Genomic DNA, 20931 nt, shown 5'->3' with positions numbered 1-20931 from the left:
CCGCTAGTTGAATCAATGAATTCTGATAGCATTGTTAGTGACTGACCAAGCATTCATGGTGGAGTAGTCGTAGAGAAGTTGCGACGGCTGGTCTTCGTCGAGTAGTGCGGCCTCGTAGTCCTTGGAAGAGAGCACGGGCCGCTTGAGTGTGGGCGGAGGCGGCTCCTGGGGCGGGGGCGGCAAGGGGGGCGGTGCGGACGGGGGCGGGGCCACACTGCCAGGTCCCCCCACGCTGTCCACCGGTTTCGACGCTTCCACGCTCAGCGCAGAAGGGTAAGGAGAGAATACCTGGTAACATTGAAAATAAGTTTATATTCATGGTTTGACATGGTAAGGTGATAACAACGCGACTATAGTGAGGTACATGTTATAATGACAGTATTTGATCAACTTTGGTTTTGCTTTCCTTGTCTATCATTCGACAAAGCCGGTGGTACTATCCTTTTCTAGGTTCACAACGATGCCAATTATGTTTTTGACAGTTTAGAAATATAATTAATTAATGAAGAGAATTGGCATCGCTATTCTTCTATCTTTATCCACTGCCATTATAACGTGGACCAAACTATAGCAAGTAACATAGAAACTTGGGTTGCTACAGCATTAGCTACGTTGTTGTTATCGTCATCTGATTTCTGTATGTAAATCTTAGCATTCAACTATGATACGCTGAAATACGTCCTATCTCCCAATGTAAAATCCAAACTACAAATGTGGACCGTTCACATCAGCGTAGCATAGATTTCAATATTGGGAGATAGGATGGCTACGTTTCCAAAGACTTATTTCAGCTAAGCGTAACTTAATGTGAAGAGACCTTACTAATTCAATGCATTATTACCTTGATAATAATAGGCCACTCCCGTGTTTCGAAAGAACAAGATAATTCGCCGGTCTCGGCTGTGTAAAACAGTCGTTATAACCTAACGTAAGAGGTCCTGAAATTGATCAGATGCAACCTGAAAACTCTGACACCAGGCCTGAGCCAGCCAGGTCACTCGATATTATTTTTTTTTTAATCAAATCAAATCAAAAATTCTTTATTGATTCTTCAATACAATAACTATACAAAAAAAAACTTTCAGCAAAATATAAGAAACCAATCACCTGCAAGGAAAATCCTGTGCGCAGGTGAGAGTTGCTAATACAGACAAATAATTCAATCTATAACTAAATCTAGCTATCTCAATAAATGCATAAGGCCTACCTGATTGTTAACAGAAGACACGGATTTGGGCTGATGAAAGTCGGAAGGAGTGCGGACGATCTTCTCGTCGTGGTGAGGAGGGTGGGGCGGTTGGGGGGAGAGAGTGGGCATGATGGGGTCGGGAGGGGGAACGGATGGAGGGTTGGGGGGCACCGAATGTGGATTAGGGAGGGGCGAGGGGGCCACCGACTGCGGTGAGCCCACTGACGGCACGGGCAACGAGTCGTTCTGCTGATGGTGCGGCGTCGATTGGTGGCCGCCGTACGATGACGTCGATCTACAACAAATTACAAATCAAATCAACAAAAAATAAAATGCACCATCAAAACTTATTGAGAAATATAATTCAAATCAATTAAATTAATGCAATCAGTCACATGTTGTAAATAGCATGTAAGTCATATAAATAAAACTAATATCATTTTATCAAAATGTAAGTTATCAAAAAAGTAATCTGTTAAGCTGTGTACAAACTTTTGCGCCATGAGCAAGCGCATGTCGCTTTTCATCAGCTGATTACATCTGTATTTTTACATAAACGGTAAAGTACAGTTATAATAATCTTACCATCAGCTGATGGAAAGTGAAATGCCGTGTTCGTGGCGCTCAAGTCTGTACGCACCCAACATGATTTATGATTAATTGGTTGGAATGAATGAAAGTTACATATAACAATTGGCAAGTGTAATTGGTTATTAAGATGAAATGAATCAGTTTGTTTATTACAAATATGAGTAGTCTATATTTGATCTTGGTCCCACATTAGTTGGTATTATTGTAAGGTATGATAACCAATGTAGAACAAGAATTTATTTAATGTTATCAATTTATAAGCTTATAATCAGCATTTAATCCTTCTTATTTTTGTTTTCACAGTAAATGTTTGATATGAAGATTTACACTCTGCATTCTTTTTGTATAAGGAATGGTTTTATTATTATTATTATTATGTAAGCAGTTACAAGCAGATGTTCATTGAAAAAATTATTTCCATAAAAGACAGTGTACTGAAAATTATTGTAAATGAATGAGAAAAGACTTGAAAGTAGCCAACAAAATAAAACTTCATTTTTATGCAAATAAAAAGAAAAATAGAACATCATTATTTAGTTATTCGGATTTTGTTTTAGTAGCTACCTACATTTTTTTTTTCAATTTCTAGCCCTCAATTATTTCTCTAATTATTTAGTCGAGTGAATTCGGATGAATCATGATACTGATGAACCTGGTATTGTTAATCGATGGATGAATAAATATGAGATGATACAAATGAACTTAAAAATGACCAATCAGCAATCACTGATAGAATCATCTCTTCAACAATTATTATGAGTATCATTTCATTTTAAGAATACCGTAATAAAGTTATACAGAACTCCAAACAAGATTTCAAAACAAGACTTGAATAATTATTAATAAAAATTCCAAAACTTGCATGAATTTATTCATTTGAGAGAATACCTCAACCTCAATGTGTCAGTTAGTTCAAGCCACCAAAAAATCAAACTCAAAAACCTGAATTGGAGATAAAGATGAAACCAAATTCTATTATTTATTTGCAGAGAATCGAATGATTTCAGATATCATCTTCAAAAGTTATCAGTCCTCAAACCACGTAGATATTCACCACTACATGCAAATATGGCAAATAAGTTTAGACTTGGATAGTAAGATCGTCTAAAGTGTACCTCTCAACATACGCGTTATGATGAGATTTGAAACAATTTAATATCAAGCGAGAAAAACGAAAGGAAAGAATTGCAGTATTGACAAATGAAATGCAATTCGAGAAAATGCAAACATTACAGTTTCAAACATTAACGATTGATTCAATAGAAATTTTTCAATTTAGCTGGTAATTTTAATTTTTTGTAAATTTCATGAGATTCAGAATTTGGGTTGTTTTAGCAAAGTCAAAGAAATTTTTAAATATCATGAATTAACCACGACCATGAATATATTAATAATCGAGAAAACCCTAACCAAAATAACCGTCAAAATCATCAATCGCCAGTACAGACCAATGAAAAACTTGATCAAATTCAGTTGGAAAACAAAGCTGAATGACAAAATAAATTAGCAGACAATCACAATGAATGATAAATTGGTGAAAAATGAATCAAACCGGACATTCGCACAAACTTATCCTTCCACCTCATTGACAAAGCACTCATGTTAGAATGATATTGTTTTCCAGGTTTTTGTAACAATATTGTAAAAATACCAAAATAACTCTGAAACAGATGCATATTAGTGAGTAATGTGGAAAAATGCTTGCAGTTATTTCAATCAATTCGTTTGGAAATGAGCAAACACAATGCCAAATAGTTCCAAAGCAGAAACCATTTTTTCAGTAGGTCACAACGAACCTGAAAAGGGCCTCCACGTCTGGCAGGGTGGAGGGGCGCGGACGCCTATGGAAGGGCACGCGCCCTTTTGACACTTTACCATTAGAACCCCCCGAACGGGATTTACACCTGAAAACCAATATTGCTATTGCTCTACTTCGCTTATACTCTATTTCATTCTATTGTATTATATTATCATGTTTGTTTTTGAATACGGCAATAAAAATGATTCCAATTTCAATATATTGCTATTTCAAGTTTGTGCTATGACAATTCACTGTCAAAACCATATCGATAGGAACATTATTCTTATCTCACAATACTTTATATATTAGGTATTGAAATACCTCTAGTTTTGAAGTGATTTATGTACTGAAAGTTTTCCTACGCTTCTATTTTACAATATTTTATGTTAATTTGTAGTAGTTTACAAAAAACTTAATACTATAAGCAAAGATTGGCAGACGTTCCCATGCGAACTAGGATCTGCAAAGTGTACTATTGTATCTATGCTGAAAAGCTCTTCCTCGAAGCATACCAATAATTATTAATTAATTTGTCTTTTTTCAAGTTAGATATTTCAATTAATAATGTCATCAGTAAAACTGGAAATTGAGCAGAAAATTCAGGAGCCACCTAATGTCTTCTTTTATATAAGCTGATTATAGACAGGGAATGTAGATACAAGACGGGAAGTTACAGGCGGACAATGCTTCAAGACAATCATGTCGAAATGAAAACTTATTCAGACACTGAAACAGTGCTTAATCCTTAATGGCTGAAAGGACCGTGCTTTTCATAACGTCTCTTTCCATTAATTCCCATTTACCAAATTGAATGGAAATTTTGACTAAATAAAAATTTAGTGGAAAGTGACGTAATGAAAAGCACTGTCTACCAGTAAATTTTCGTCTCTACATCCCGTCTATAAGCTGTTATACAGCGCTACTGTTTACAACAGTGAATACTGTCAACTGAGTCTAGTTAGTGGTGATTTACCGTACTATTGTACCATGTTTACAACATTATATTATACCGAATATGATTTTCTATATAGCAGGACTAATTCAGTGGTGGTGATACTGACTTTGAACAAGAGCAGGTCTGCTTTCTGACGGGGTCGTGGAAGTCCCAGTGGCCGGGACTGGCGTCGGGGGCGGGCGGGCCTGGGGTGGTGTTTGTGGTGGGTGCTGCAAGCGTCGAGTCCTGCCACACTCGTTCGGGCAGCACGGAGGCGGGTGTGGGCATATGCGCCATACACTCAGGGTGGTGTTGGTGTTGAGCCACCACTGATACGGTCACGCCACCTGCAATCGATATCCAGAATAGTTTCACAACTAATTGATAACAAATATAGTTATAAGGTATAGTTGAACGAGCATAGCATAGTTTGGCTGTAGTGCAATAAATGGGATTATGAGAGTACGAGCGAAAAAGACAGGAACGGAATTATATGTACTGCCATTGTAAGACTGGCAACATATCAGGTGGGGTGAGAGAAATATGGAAATTATTAATAAAAAATGGAAATAGGAGGTGGTTATGGGGGGGGGGGAAAGAGTCTCAGCTGTTTGTTTCCGCCGTGCACTAAGATGGAGAGACTTGACTTGACGCTCGGCTGAACATTTTTAATGGGAGAATAATAATTCTAGAATAAAAGCTGTACGGATGATTAGTTAGATTTGAAATCTGAAGTGTTCAACGCATAACATAGTAAGTACATGAGAAGGGTGCAGTATATGGATAACAGTAACTTTTTGGTGAGTGCTACACTTATTAATCAGGAAATAAAAATATGTAGGCATACTACCCTTCATTAAAAACTTTCATTCACAACATGTCCCAACATCTTAGTGCCATTTTCAATATTGTGAATAAAAGTTAAAGAGATCTATGAACCCTTCATTGAAAACTTTTATTCATATGTTTCAACATTTTAGTGCCATTTTGAATGTTGTGAAATGATCAGGGGGAGATCGATTTCTATTTCCTGATGGATGATAGAAAGAGTGCAGTATATGAGTTACTCTTAGGGTGGCCACTAACGACAGGTCAAGTGTGTTGAACATGTTTGTACCACATACTCATCACACATGTTGTGTCATCATCAAAAGGTTTCGAACAAAAGTTTTTGAGGTTAGGTTTTTGTACCTTTGATTTTTCTTACTTATTTTTCTTTGCTGCTCTAATTGAGGTTGAATTATTATTTTAATCATTTTGATCTGTCATTTTCCAGTGTTTATTCATTGTCTATTTTATGTAAGAAGCTGCAGTCAAACTGCTGTTTTTCTTTCAAAGATATGTCTGTTCACATCTGACCTGACGTTAGTGGTCACCCTAACGGTACGAATACAACGGTCAGGTCGGTTTTCAGCTTTCAGTTTTGTTCGCGCTCGCGATCGACATCCATGTAACACAAACACATAGTAACTGAAAGCTAACCACTCCCACTCCTTCTGATGAATGGAATGAATTCACGTCATTACAGTATGAAACAAACCAGGTGATCATTTCTACAATTCTTTTGACAGAAGCCCATTTACTCCACTTTCTGAGCAAGGTTTTAGTCGAGACTCGAGGCTTTTAGCATTTGTATGTTTTATACTATTGAACGTTTCTACCAATCAACTTCACATTCAATCAGACATTCCACGCACTTTTATACAGTTCAAGATCGGTGTTTATTGATAGCCTACTGACTCATTCCTTCGTTATTTTGAGGCGAAGCAGGATTCATCTCGCATACATTTGGGGAATCTCATACATCTCTCAAATATAATGGAATTTGGGGAATAATATAACTATACAGAAACTGCCAAACTTTTCAAGTAATGTTGATGGAGAGAATAAGGCTAATAATGTCTATAGTTTAAAGGTTATAGAAATGCAAGCTACACTTACCTGTACTTGGTACACATGATGACTTGATTCCTGATGCTGGAGCAGCTATTAAGTTAGTAGTAGATTCATCTAGATCAGTTACAAGGACATAACACGAAGGATATCTCATTTTCACACCACCTGAAACAAAACAGTACAATCAAGTTATTGCATTTATTCAATCTTCCAAAAATAAAATACTGGGTAAACTTATAAAAGTTACAACTCACTGAAGTTCTACACAGTACAGTACAGAGCGGCGTAGTTTATCCTGTATTACAGTCGTTGTACTAGACTGTAATGTTAACGACAGGGAATGACTTCCACCCGAGGGGATGTTTAAACTCAACAGTAATTGAATTCTATTGTTTGTGTTGTGTTTTGAAAATTGTATTCTGAATTTTACTCATCAGGAAATTTGAACAATAGCTGAACTGTAGTGCTTGTGTACAGTACAGAGCTGTGTAGTTTACATTAATCTTTGTACGGGTTGTACCAGACTGTAACGTTAACCACAAGGAATGCATTTGCAGCCCAGGGAATGATAAAACTCAACAGTAATAGAATTCTATTGTTTGTGAAATATTTTGAAAATTCTATTCTGGATTTTACTCATAAGGAAATGTGAACAATAACTGAACTGTATGTAGTGCTTGTACTTTATGCTTTGAAAATAGTTTTTTTTTATATTACTCAAGAAAAAGTGAACAATAACTGAACTGTAGTTGTGTTTTATGCTTTGTAAATTGTACTCTGGATTTCACTCATAAGGAAATTGGAATAATAGCTGAACTGTTGAGTTTGTTTTCTATGCTCTGAAAATTGTATTCTGGATTTTACTCATAAAGAAATGTGAACCATAACTAAACTGTATGCAGTGCTTGTGTTTTATGCTATGAAAATCGTTTTTTGGATATTACTCATACGGAAAAGTGAACATTAACTGAACTGTAGTTGTGTTTTATGCTTTGAAAATTTAACTCTGGATTTTACTCATAAGGAAATGGGGACAATAACACTGAACGGTTGAGTTTGTTTTCTATACTTTGAAAATAATTATATTCTGTTCTTGAACGATAACTGAACTGTAGCGCTAGTGTGTTATGCTTTAAGAATTGTATTTTTGATTTTAACACGGACTAACACATTGACTTTATGACATTTTTCAGTGTTTTTCTGACTAAAACATAACTAGTAGTTCTGTGAACAGTAGACCTCACGCAGTATTCTCATCCACAAGTACCTGATTGAAACTATAATAGACCTTATGGAAATACAGCAATAGACTGGCTTCTCCACACATCTGTGTAATCACTTGTCAGCTGATTTATGATGAATAATTCTATAATCTGATTTTTACTCTAATATTGGATTATGAAGGAGGCTCTTTTTTCCTTTTATATTATCCTTGAAATGCAAAATTTTCAAAAACCTTGTATATAGGTCGACGCGCAATTAAAAAACATACCTGTCAAATTTCATGAAAATCTATTACCGCGTTTCGCCGTAAATGCGCAACATATAAACATTTAAACATTAAGAGAAATGCCAAACCGTCGACTTGAATCTTAGACCTCACTTCGCGATGTGATTTGATGATTGTATTACTAACCAACAACAACTTCAACGACGGGTGGCAGATCACCATGAGACAGGGTGTCGATAGGATAGAAGTGGTGCCAGTCCTCGAGAAGGCGATGCGTCGAAGGCTCCATCGCCTTGAAACTCTGCCCCGTCAATGTACCAGCCAATCCATACGGGGCCAAAATCACTGTAAACAACAAATTCATTGATGAACATGTTCACTTTTACACATCATTTAGGTTGATTTAAAATAAAAAAAAATTTAAAAAAAAAACAGAAAAATCGTCAACAACATCGTCTGGACATCCAGGAAACACTTCTTTAGAATTTTACTCACTATAAAATTTTCACTTTAGTGAGGTGGAAATTGAAAAGTCCACATTATGATGCTATGAGAAAATTTCATTAAAAAATAGGCCTACATTGAAATAGTTATTTGTGCAACTAGTGCGCAAAGTGACAGTTTGCTGCACCGAAAGAAACGTTTACGCCCGAGCCGTAGGCGAGGGCGGAATGGTTTCTTGAGTGCAGCAGAGGAACTTTGCGCACGTATTTCACATTAAGTTTTTCCTACAGTTACCATTGAGTATGAAAAGTGGGTAATTATGGGTAAAATTGCCTGAAATGCATCAAATGTTTTTCTGTGTAATTTTATTATTGATAAAAACCTTAATTTATTGTCAAATTGAATAAAAATGTTGTCCTTGGTTATAATATATAATACTAATAATTAGCGCGTTGTGCTTCGTTGCACCTCTGCTCACTATAGCAGCCCAGTCACTGTTACCAACTTCATTTTGATTTTGCTGCACTGTTGCTCCATATAACCTACTAAGTATTTTGCGTTGCCATGTTGCAAATCTGGAGTGCAGAAAAATTTTTCCCGCACTAGAGCGGAAAAGTGATTCTTTGCGTTCTGTAATCAGTGCAGCAATGGCCACTTTTCAACGTAACTGTAGGAAAATAAGATTTTCTGTTCAGACATCATTACAGTACTCAAATATTTTGCCAACAGTTCCAACCGTTTTCGAAGCACTGGGCCAAGGTTACTGGGTCTAGTTACACACCCATCGATTTTTGGACGTACGATATTTGCCATCCTTAGAAATTATTACATTGATCATAACTTGGCAAATATTATGATGTGATGTTTGTCAAGTTCAATTCAATCTGGTAAAATTTATAAGTACGTCCAAAAATCTATGAGTGTGTAACTGGCTTAAGGCACCTTCTCATTGCTTAGACTACACAAAGATTCAAATTAATTTATACCGGTGATTCTGTGGATTCAAGTAGGAAATAATAATAATCAATGATAGAAGTTACAACTTTGTTTTTGCATAGTGCAGAAGATGTTGCAGCCTGGATTTGAGAGTCAGTGTCCTGGAACACGCCTGTCTTGGAGTTCGGTGCGTAAAAATTGTATTTACAGAACATGTGAGCACTGTTGCAAGAGTAAGCATTTGTTACTACATAAAATTCTTACAAATAATGTCAAGAAGTAGTTTTCCTGATAATTTAGGTAGTGAATCATATAAGATAAATTGAGAGTGAATAATAGTTGAGCAATAGAACTTAGAGCTAATCCAAGCTGCAGCATCCTCTGCACCATGCAAAGACAGAGTCGTAACTTGTATCATTGATTATTATCTCCTACTTGAATTCACAGAATCACCGGTATAAATTAAATGAGTGCATTGAGTACATCGGTAATGTTTCCAGAACTAAGACAAAAAGGAAGCAATCAGTTTTTGTTCATTTCAATTGTTTTATATGTTAGTATTGTTGTATGTAAATATGTTTGAAAAGCTTATGCTTGTAAACTACAACAGTAGAAAGTCAACTTTTTCTTTCTTGTATTGTGCCTATTGTTGTATTGTCTCCTCCTCTAAAAACGGACTTGTTCCATATTAGAGGGAGTAATTTTCAGGGAATATATTGTAAAATGTACTTTCTGTGAATAAAATGAATTTGAAAATAGAGAGGTCAATGTTATAATGGCAGTGGAGAAAGATAGAACAGCGTTGTCGATTATCTGTCTTGCCACTGCCTTCTTTAGAGGATAACTGATACCGGTAGATCTGATGTAATATCAACTGTTAATATTCTTGTTAAAATATTCAATTATATCTAATACTGATACTGATTTTTTTTGCAATCTCATTATCTTACTCCTACTTATCTTATTCAAATAGGTTTTCTGCGAACCTCTACTATCCCAACTCTACATTATTTTCAACTTTAAGATGCTTGTGAACAACTAAAATACTTGACAATTACTTTAAAAAACGTTGTTGAACCTTTGCTATCCTAAATATACATTATTTTGAACTCTAAGCTATTTAGGATCAACTAGAATACTTGACAATTACTTTATAAACGTTGTTGAACCTCTACTATCCCAACTCTACATTATTTTGAGATTCAAGCTATTTGGGATCAACTAAAATAATTGACATTTACTTTAAAAAACGTTGTTGAATGTTGTTAGTATCAAATTAGTTTGAATGTTACCTTGAACACCGGGTCCATTGGTAATAGATTGGTGCGCCTGCTGTAGGTGGGCCTTGATGAGACTGCGCACAGGAGGGTGTTGGCGCACATCGACACTCGCGCATACTGTGCTCTCGCCGTGCACGAAAAATGCAAACGAAAACGACAGGTGACCACTGCAACACACACAACAAACAATTAAAACTCAATCAACAATCAATTCAAACATAATTAAGTATTAAAGTTTGGTACAGTATTTAAATGACGGTTACACAATAGGGTACTGTATGTATAGGTGCGTAGAGACTTATGCGCCACGAACGCGCACATCTGTATTAGTACATGAACAGTAAAATACAGATATACTGTAATAAGCACATCATTCGCTGATGGAATTTATGAAAGAGAAATGCGCATGTTCGTGACGTACCAAGTGAACACATGAGAATATCCTTGATAACGAGGTTACTTGCCTATTGCTCTTATTGTAGCCTGATTGTCAATAAAAATTAATCTTGAATGATGATTGGCTACCAATTCAAGTTATTCAAAAATTGTTATATTCTAATTCTAGTTTTGTGTTCATTTTTGCATCAATTTTCAACAAATAATAATTATTCAAATTTGTCTACTTCATTCTGAGATTTCATTTTGAGATTAAATTACTCATACTTTACTAATTATTTGATTTATGTTGAGTACTGGAGAAAAACAGTCAATCACAGTAAAAAAAGCTTGAAATTCATGATAAGTAAATTTCCTCTTAATTGGAATGGAACCTATGAAAAAACTCTTATTTTTCATTCAATAAAATGTCAACAAGCTGGGGCTGAAGTATAAGAACAAGAGAATATAATAATACTTGTCATGTGAGTTTAAAGCACATTGCAGTTCTATGGCATAATCTAATTTGAATCTCAGCATTGATTTATTCAAGAAGACTGACTTTGTTATAACTACCGTACTGATAAATGTTAAACGTATTATTTGTTAGTCAATAATCTGTTTCAACTCGTGGAATTTCTCAGGAGCTAGAATATTTTCTAGGTTGAAATATAAAGTATCCAAGCCAATCCAGAATGGAATACTGAAGTTCGTTCCGCAAAACAACTAATGCTTAATAAAAAATGTCGACGGCTAGTTGAATTATTTTACTAGTCAATTATCTTCAGATTAACCAGATTCAACTTGGATTAAAGTTTATGAGATGAGTGAGGATAATGCCCAATATTATGTAACCTCGCCAATATTATGTGAGAGAATCTCTTTATATGATAACTACAGTACATAGATGTAACCATAGTATATTTATATGAATGGCAATACTGCACACATTTATTCTACGCACTCACTCAAAGAAAATCACATTTTTTTGTTGGAATTTGTCAAGCGTGAACGCTTAGACACAAGTTATTATTATGAATAATGAAGCTCTGCGCATTAGACATTAATGATATTGAATTATGATGATCATTTATCATGAAAATTTTATTGCAGATTAATCCCACTTGAGCCTGAGACAACATTATTGTAGCTTTGACCATGAAAATGCGCTAAGAACATAACTCAGATTTGCATCCACACTCCTGTAAAAAATTGTATAGTGCCCAAAGAAGATTAAAAAATAATTCATATTCAGAGACTTAGCAGTGTACTTGGCTAGCCACAATACATCACAATCAGTGAGGCTTTGAAATTTTCTGAGATTCATTACAGAAGTTCCTCAAGATAAGGATTCAACATAAAATTCCAAATCCACATAAATTAATGATAAATTACTAACAACCAATCAGTAACCAACTCACCTCTTCTCCATAACTTCAGAGCCATCATATGGTTGAACAAACCACTTTCCAAGACGTACAAAATCTCTTGAGAGAAGACATCTGCAAAAAAGAAAGAGAGAAATGAATGTTACGAGATTCAAGAATCTCTTCAATTGAACCAACAAAACAAGGAAACACATTTTTCCACAACCAGGACAAGCTATAATCAATTTTCAAGCATGATGATAGTCTATAACAACTATATATCCAGGAAAGTTCTACAAGGAGGGAGCGTTTTACAATATTGTTTATTTTTTTATAAAACTCATGTTTCTATTAGATTATGGAATAGAAACAATACATTGTATTTTCTACTGTTAATGTTTCATTTCCAAAAAAACCTAAGGTTCCAATGTTATTTTAATAATTCAATCTTTTTATTCAAATATGTGTGAAATTTTGGAGCAATTCAATGAATGATTGAGTTAACATGAAATTACTGAAACAGGATGCAATAAACTCTTCACTCGCCCCATTATTTAAGCCAATCATCTTATTTGAAGCGATTCTCACATTCTCAACTTATCACAGAATAGGAGTAATTCTCTTATTTTCCTATTGATTATCAAAAACGGACTGTTACTACTAAATAAGAGCAAAATATTACTATTGTAATAGGATCATGATTTCCAAACAAGATGAAGATGAAGAGCTATGTTTGCAGGAGTTGAGCTATAGTTAGCTCTACCCATTGCAGGTTGTTCCAAACAAAAAACTAATAATATTATGTATGAAGTGAGTACAAACCTTTCAATAAGATTATGCAGAGCCTTGAAAAGCAGCGAGCGACACTCATAGGACAGTCCATTCTCCCAAGATCCTTGGTCACCCTCTAAAACAATACAAAAATAAATGATTATTAATAAAAAGTTGACATCAATAATCAATTATATCGAAATCGTTGATCAACATTTTCTACTTGAGAAATGCAATTTTTGATAAATTTAATATTAATTTTGATTAATATAATTATAATTGATTTATATGATTCACAACTGGCAGGTAACCCGTGTTCCGCAAGGGTCTAATTTAAAACACGACAAACTGAAAACTTGACCTACTGAGATCTTGACGAAATTGAAATAGGCCTATAACCATCCTTGGTAAATTGAGAATCTATATGCAAAATTTCAAGTTAATCAGTCCAATAGTTCAGACGTGATGATGAGTCATTCTTGAATTTCCTATCTCGTACGTGTATGAGCCAGTTCTTTCCTTTATTATAATATAGATAATTGTGAATTACATATAAATTACTCATTCTTCATTGATTCATACAATAAGTACATCATCAAGATGATAGGAAAAGAAAAAATAAGGTAACATTCTCTCCCAAATTTAGATAAGGTTACACATAGTCCGAAATAGGATTATTATTAATTGCAATAATAAATATTGTTATTTGTTCAGGTTGGAACAGATCAGCAGAGTATTGCGACGTTGAAAACCTCTTCAGCTTCATAAAGAGGGAAGGAGAATTGGGTGGAAAAGGAGGAGGAGAAGTAAGAGCAGGAGGATGAGGAGGAGGAGGAGGAGGAGAAGGAGGAGGAGAAGGAGGAGGAAGAAAGAAAACAGAATGATGAGGGAGAGGAAGTGATGGAAATCGGGAGAAAAGACGGGCGAAGGTACAACGACATTGCCGCAGGGAAAGTGGGTCGAAGCTCGCCGGTCGCCTCTGTGGATGCGGATAGTTTCGGTTACGCTCTGAGATTACAGCTACAACTCCAGTTCAAGCTTACAACTCACAAGTGTACTCTCCAATTCCAGCATTCACGTTCTCATTTCTCCACAAATGTTCAAGCAAAACTAGTGCGAAAGTATGCTTTATATTATAGCAAAGAAAATATAATGTACCCTATTTTTCCTCTTTGATTAAGTTTATGAAAAGAGTTGAGATCAACATTATTAAGTCATCACTTGTCATCAGAACTAGTGTAAAAGTATGGTTTATATCATAGCATAGTATATTATATCATTCATAGTTGAGAATGATATTGTATGTATCAATGTATAAATAAATAGCAAAGAAAATAGAATGTAATCTATCATTTTCATCTTTGATTATAGTCGATGAAAGAGTCGTAATCAACATCATAACGTCATCACTGAGGTTTCCTTATGAGATAATCGATGGAGGAAACTGAGCTACCTACCAACAAGTGTATTTTTAGAGAAGTTTGAATTTGTGGACAGGTCATAACACCTACCCTATTCCAACAGCATTTGATCATTAGATTGAGCTAACTCTTTCAATAGGGATGTAGACAAAAGTCTTCAATAATCGACTAAATTTAGGGAGGGAGGCAACCAACACTCTACAGGGAATATTGTAGAGAAAAATAATCAATTTGGAAACCAAAACACTTTTTTAGCAAATTATCAGTCAACAGTCTATAGGGAATATAGTAGAGATGAAATTTCATAAATCAATTTGTAATCCAGAATACTTATTTTTGTTTATTGAGCGTTCACTGCTAATTTCAACAAAAGGAGTAAACCCAAAAATGACGTAATGATAATGATTTTAATGACGTAATGATTTTTTTAATTGATCAATCTGATAAATTCAAAATTGTAGTAGATACATTTATTGGACTCAAAATTGTGTACGAATAATATTATCATTTAAGTTACGTAAGTAGCATAACCTTTAGACTGTGTATTCTAAATTAAGGTTTGAAACAGTTTTGGGCAAATGCCTGTTGTTTTTACCTGAATTGTATTTGCATATGAATAAATAAATGAATAAATGAATAAATGAATTTATACTGTATAGAGACAGATGTTGAATAATACATAGATTTGTCATCTTTCAAGATAAACGATATAAGATTCAAGGGAATGTCATTTTGGAATCAAATATCTATTTGGAATTGGAATAGTTAATTTATTGGTGATCAACAAAATGATGAATGGGAATGGGCAAATCCAAGAGACTTTAAATTCAGATTTTCAACGAGACACAGGTATTTCCAGAGAGTATAGAATGTAATGAATGTAATGTACATTCTATACTCTCAGGGTATTTCATGTATTTTGAATTTTCAGGTATGGATCAGTCATTAATTCATTGTTAATTAACAAGATTATGAATGGGGGGCAGGGGTGCCCACAGCATGTTTTGATGTCGCAAGTTGCGACATGATGCTGAATTTTGGGGGGGATTTTTGGGAAAATGAGGGGGGGTTTCAATATACAGTTTTCAAGTACCTAAATGGAAACCAAATTTTAAGAATTTTGGGGGGAATTTTGCGACATGGACCATTGGGGGGATGGGGGAGAAAGTTCAAATAAACTTTTAACTCAGATTTTCAACGAGACGCAAATTTCATTGTATTCTTGGCTGGGAAACTCATCAGTTGAACATCATTCGTCCGACGCAAATAATAAATGCCAAACATTGATAAGAAAACAATTTATTTACATAGCGTTAATCGGTGAGAGTTTGAAACACTACAAGTGCGCTTCTACTGTTCTACTACGACACGAAATGTGTCGAATCTTTTCTGTGTTGGCGAAACAAGGTTGCTCAATGCTCAATGCTGTGTTGTCACACTGGTCGGAGTCGGAAGGGAACTAGAGGAAGGTAATTGACCTCTCAGCCATGGATATACTACACTGTATTGAAAGCAGTGCGAGCCACCAGAATTCTATTGTGCAGTGTTTTCAGACAAGGCGGGCAGAAAGCAGGAGGTATTCAGGCAGAGGCTACTCAGACGGCAGATGCTCCGCTTACTGATTTAGTTGCGCGAAGGAAGCTCACGAGATACTCTGTGAAAACTTCAATTTGGTTTTTCAATCCGAAATTTCAATAATCAATTATCAACAGTAATTGATGGATTCGCACTTTTATTCCAATTTGTGATCTTGCATAACATACATATATTCTTTACTGAAAACTTCAATAAAGCGAAAGGTGCCATTAATTTCTAATAAGATATTTTTAGCTTTAAAAAAATAATATCTTGCATATTGTTTCAAATAATCATTACCAATCCCCTCCAACAAATAATACAAACTTTACATAAAATCGAACTCAGAATATCAGCAATGTACACAACAAACTTCTATTTATGGTAGCTTCTAATGCGATTAGAAGGCACAGAATCGAACCTTTCAAGTTCAAGATTCAACAAAAATTTACTCAAGAAACATCCGTTCACAATTTTCCATTCAAAATTAACTTCACAAATCAGATCTATGATTATAATTTGAAAATAATAAACTGTTAATTGAATTTGTGGCCTAAATCTATCTCTCCAACTCGATTAACAACGAATAATCTCAATTGCAAAACTGCATTCAGAAGCATGATGCAGCAAGATTATTATTCACTTTGGCGTGAAGCCAGCCAGTGACGCTATGGCATTGTTGACAAGAATGCATTCTTATGAACCATCCCAGATTAAGAAACGAAGTGAATTCCCAAAAAAAAACAATAGGAAATTCCTGCAAAATGTAAAATATTATCTTATTAGTTTGTGAGTGTTTAGGATCATAGGTTGTAACTGTGTGATCAATTAGCTATCTAGATCTACTGCATTGGATGGCACGGCGAGATGGAATGTGGTGGTGACAACTAGGTGCATTGCATTGTTTGTGGTGGCAAAACTGTTGGCGTGTGTGGGTGTGCACGCGTGCGGGAGCGTGCTCTGCTCTGCTCCCTTGGGCGTAGGCGCAATCGCGGCAGCGGCAAGGTCAGATCGCTTTGAGGCCGTTTTGTCATCGTCTCTGTTCTTGCTTTACAACAACACTACTTTACAGCTGAATATTCTGGAGGCTACCTGACAAATACAATACAATAGATTGCGCGCGCTCTGCTACCAGATTTTGCTTTGCTTCTCTTGGACATCCTCATTACAATTTGTTCATAGAATAGAATAGAATACGTTAATCCACCAATAAATACAATTTAATGTACATTAGGTGTCGTCAAGAATAAAATCCTATAAAACTACTGAGCCAATTCATACACATATATTATCATCACACAAAATAAGTATTTACTACATCGACGGGCAAATTGAAAAATTCCTCTACATTATAATATAATTATAATGAGTTCTCTGTTAGCAGCTTTTTAACTTGAGTTTTAAAACGGGCTGATTCATATATCTCACACTAACAGGCAGCTTATTGAATGCCTTGATTGATAATATTCTGTCCTTGAAGTTTTTTTAGCCTGACAAAAGGAACATTCAGATGACATGCTTGTCTGGTGAAATGCCCGTGTATCTCAGACCTACATTCAAGAACATCCAACTCGTCCCTGACCCTGACCAGGAGTTGCATGACGTACAGGCTGAACACAGTCATAACCTCCAACGAAACAAATATTGGACGACAATGAGCGAGGTAGTCAGCATTGGCCATAAGCCTTACTACTTTTTTCTGAAGAAGCAGCACCCTTCTAGTATTGGCTGCTCCACCCCATAGGATAAGCCCATATTGAATTAAACTCTGGAACTTAAGCTCCACATAGTATTTAGCTATCTACTGTATTTTGAAAATTTCAACCAGATGAGCCTTGATTGAGTTACTGTACATAGAGAAGCTTGCGTTTCCCTTGAACGATTTCAATATTTTTCACCAAAGAATTTTCTGAATTTAGGCTACTTGAATAATTCAAGCGTAAAAAATGGAATTCATAGCAAATTCTGCACTAAAACAATACTACCAACGATTAAGTTTCAAAACCATGGATCGGATACATCATACATTCGAATAGACCAAACCATTTCTTCTTTATAAATGAGACACTTGAACACTTCCTACCAATTCTGTTTTTCAAATTCAAATTATTGTGTAACATCTAAAAATAATACAAGAAAAATACTATTAAATAATTATATAAAAATACTCCCAATACTGCAGTATATTTTTCAAGTCCATCTATGTTTAAGGAGTAGCCAAGGTAAAACCTGTGCGTAGACCAAGATGCAGATGTTTCTCTCTCGTTATTTGGAAACAAAATGAAGGACACGAGAAAATCCATATAGAACATACATTGCATATTGAAAGTGGATGATTCATTTAAACTAGTAGTTCTGTGAACAGTAGACCTCACGCAGTATTTCATCCACAAGTTCCTGATGTCAACTGTTTTAAATGTTAACAAACTCAGTTCACGTTTGAATTTGTATTCCATATGATATAATTCATCCAGTTCCGTGATGATCTTTCTATCTGATGAAAATTATTTTTTTTTAGAATCAAAAATATTATAATTTCTCCAGCATTATTTAGTTCATTTGTTTATTTTTATTCACCTATTAAATTAGTTTTTTTCGAATGTGCGAATATTGATACTGATGGGCACGCATAATAATACCATGACTGCAAAACAAAATATTGAAACCAAAGACCTTAAAGCTGCGAATAGACCAAATTTATTAAAAAAATGTTAATAACTCGATCCTTATAGATTATATTAGATTGAACATAACTTATCATACACATGATGAACATATGTGTTTGTCAACTTCCGTTCAATCTAATAGAATCTATAAGGATTCAGTTATAACCATTTTGTTAATAACTTTGGTGTAAACCCAGCTTAAAGATGCATACCTCTTTAATGTCTTTGATTGAAACTATAGACCTTATACAAATACAGTAATAGACTGGCTTCTCCACACATCTGTGTAATCACTTGTCAGCTGATTTATGATGAATAATTCTATAGTCTGATTTTTACTCTAATATAAATTGGCGTATGAAGGAGGCTCCTTTTTCCTTTTATTATTATCCTTGAAATGCAAAATTTCCAAAAACCTTGTATATACGTCGACGCGCAATTTAAAAAGGAACATACCTGTCAAATTACATGAAAAACTATTACCGCGTTTCGCCGTAAATGCGCAACATATAAACATTAAGAGAAATGCCAAACCGTCGACTTGAATCTTAAACCTCACTTCGTTCGGTCAATAATACAACGTAAAGTATATTACAGGACGGAGAAATTCATCACTGAAATTATTTTATATCGTCATTGCAATGAAATCCGGGAAGAACATTATTTACTAAAAACACCACCCGATTTCTCTTCGATAATGTGGCTTTTGAAGGCGCAGGTAGAGACCCATCTAGTGTACAATGTGATAATGAATGACTCCAAGTCCAGCCCCTCTTCACAACAACACAAAAGAAAAAGATTACACAACAACAGCCAAAGTGTGCTCCAGTGAATAGACGTTGCCGCCCTATGAGGCAATGCAATAACAGTAGGCGATATAAGCAGTAAGCACACACACTATCTGCACAATTCGCGTCCTCATCTTGCTTCTCTATCCCATTCATTCCCACATTCGTACACACACGCCATATAGTGTGTGCCATCATTCGTTTCATTCATACACTGCGTCATTTACACACTACACCACACACGGAGGCTCATTCATAAAAATTGAAGAGAAAGTTGGTGAACGGGCACAACGTAACGCGCTGGTAGTTTCCAGAAACTTTCAACAATGGGGTAGTAAGAGATTATTCAGCTTCAACTGCCAGTTTACATCGTTATGATATATGATTTGATATTGAGAGAACTATCTCACCATCAGAAACGCATTACTCTATTTCGATCCATACCCTATAGTCGTCCTTCATCCCAAAACATAACAGTTTCATTCTAGACAATCAATTCTCACAGATTGATCTTCATGCATTAGCTGAATTACAATTGTTCTCAATAATATCCCTTGATCCATTCATTTTTTTATAATATTCATCTTTATTAGCAGAAATTTTTACCCTTTTATGCCGGTCATGTGATTTTCATTTTTCTTTTGCATGTATCTTTCAATTTGAATATTCACCATTGAAAGACCTATTTCTTCTGCATATTCAACAATCTATTAATTTTTCATCATTATATTGATGATAAAACCTACAATAAGTACCCAAATAGGAACCCTACATTCTAATTATTCGTACAATTCATTTTCCGTATCATCAATGTGTGACGCACTAGCCAACCATTCTGCGTGAATTGTAAGCATATAATTATTGTTATCCAAGTCTGACTCGCTGCATCACAACAGTGAACAGTAGTAAAGTGAAACCATGCGCTGAGAAGCTGATCATCATCTCGTAACCATGGCAACGCGTTCTACGCAGCCCAACACACACACATGTGCTCTGCTGCCAGCTTGCCTGCACACTGGCGCTATCTGTCGGCGGTCGGCGTCGGCAGGACCACTACCCACCCACTCTTACTTTCAGGAGGCTCTCGACCTGCCACTGTGACGTCACAGCTAGCGATCTGCTATCTACTTCTAATGAACAGATAGCTTTTCCTCACTGCTTCAAATAGGGCATAGAATACTAACAAGCAAGATCGAAAATAGCTAGCCAATGTAAGAGAACCAGAAGTACAGGAGAATGAAGAATGATAGAGCAAGATACTGTCGAATAGAAGAAAAGATCTAGGATGAGAATGAATGTGAAAGGAGTGTATGGAAGAGATCCTGGAGTAGAAGAGGATGTAGAATTGTAGAGCAAGAAACTGAAGAATAGAAAGAATAGCTAGGATGAGAAAGAATGTGAAAGTAGTGATGGTATGTAAAGAAGGGAGGAATAGGAATGATAAGAG

General features: G+C 35.4%; 1 protein-coding gene across 4 annotated transcripts in view; it reads right to left on the bottom strand.

The window, feature by feature from the left end:
• LOC111056823 (mediator of RNA polymerase II transcription subunit 13) overlaps window positions 1-20931 on the bottom strand; it is a 117472-nt gene that overhangs the window by 39097 nt on the left and 57444 nt on the right. For 3 of the 4 annotated variants that reach the window (XM_039436223.1, XM_039436224.1, XM_039436226.1), the window contains exons 3-11: window positions 13086-13170; window positions 12318-12398; window positions 10534-10688; window positions 8048-8206; window positions 6457-6576; window positions 4643-4862; window positions 3577-3684; window positions 1208-1484; window positions 47-288 (exon numbers count right to left, since the gene is read on the bottom strand). In XM_039436223.1, coding sequence (XP_039292157.1) covers window positions 47-288; window positions 1208-1484; window positions 3577-3684; window positions 4643-4862; window positions 6457-6576; window positions 8048-8206; window positions 10534-10688; window positions 12318-12398; window positions 13086-13170 — 1447 coding nt within the window. The remainder of the gene's footprint in view (window positions 1-46; window positions 289-1207; window positions 1485-3576; window positions 3685-4642; window positions 4863-6456; window positions 6577-8047; window positions 8207-10533; window positions 10689-12317; window positions 12399-13085; window positions 13171-20931) is intronic. The other variant, XM_039436225.1, reaches the window with a different exon arrangement.

The sequence above is a fragment of the Nilaparvata lugens genome, chromosome 10 (genome assembly GCF_014356525.2).
Source record: "Nilaparvata lugens isolate BPH chromosome 10, ASM1435652v1, whole genome shotgun sequence".
Lineage (NCBI taxonomy): Eukaryota > Metazoa > Arthropoda > Insecta > Hemiptera > Delphacidae > Nilaparvata > Nilaparvata lugens.
Note: the sequence above shows the minus strand (reverse complement) of the source record. Positions and strands in the feature narration are given on the sequence as shown.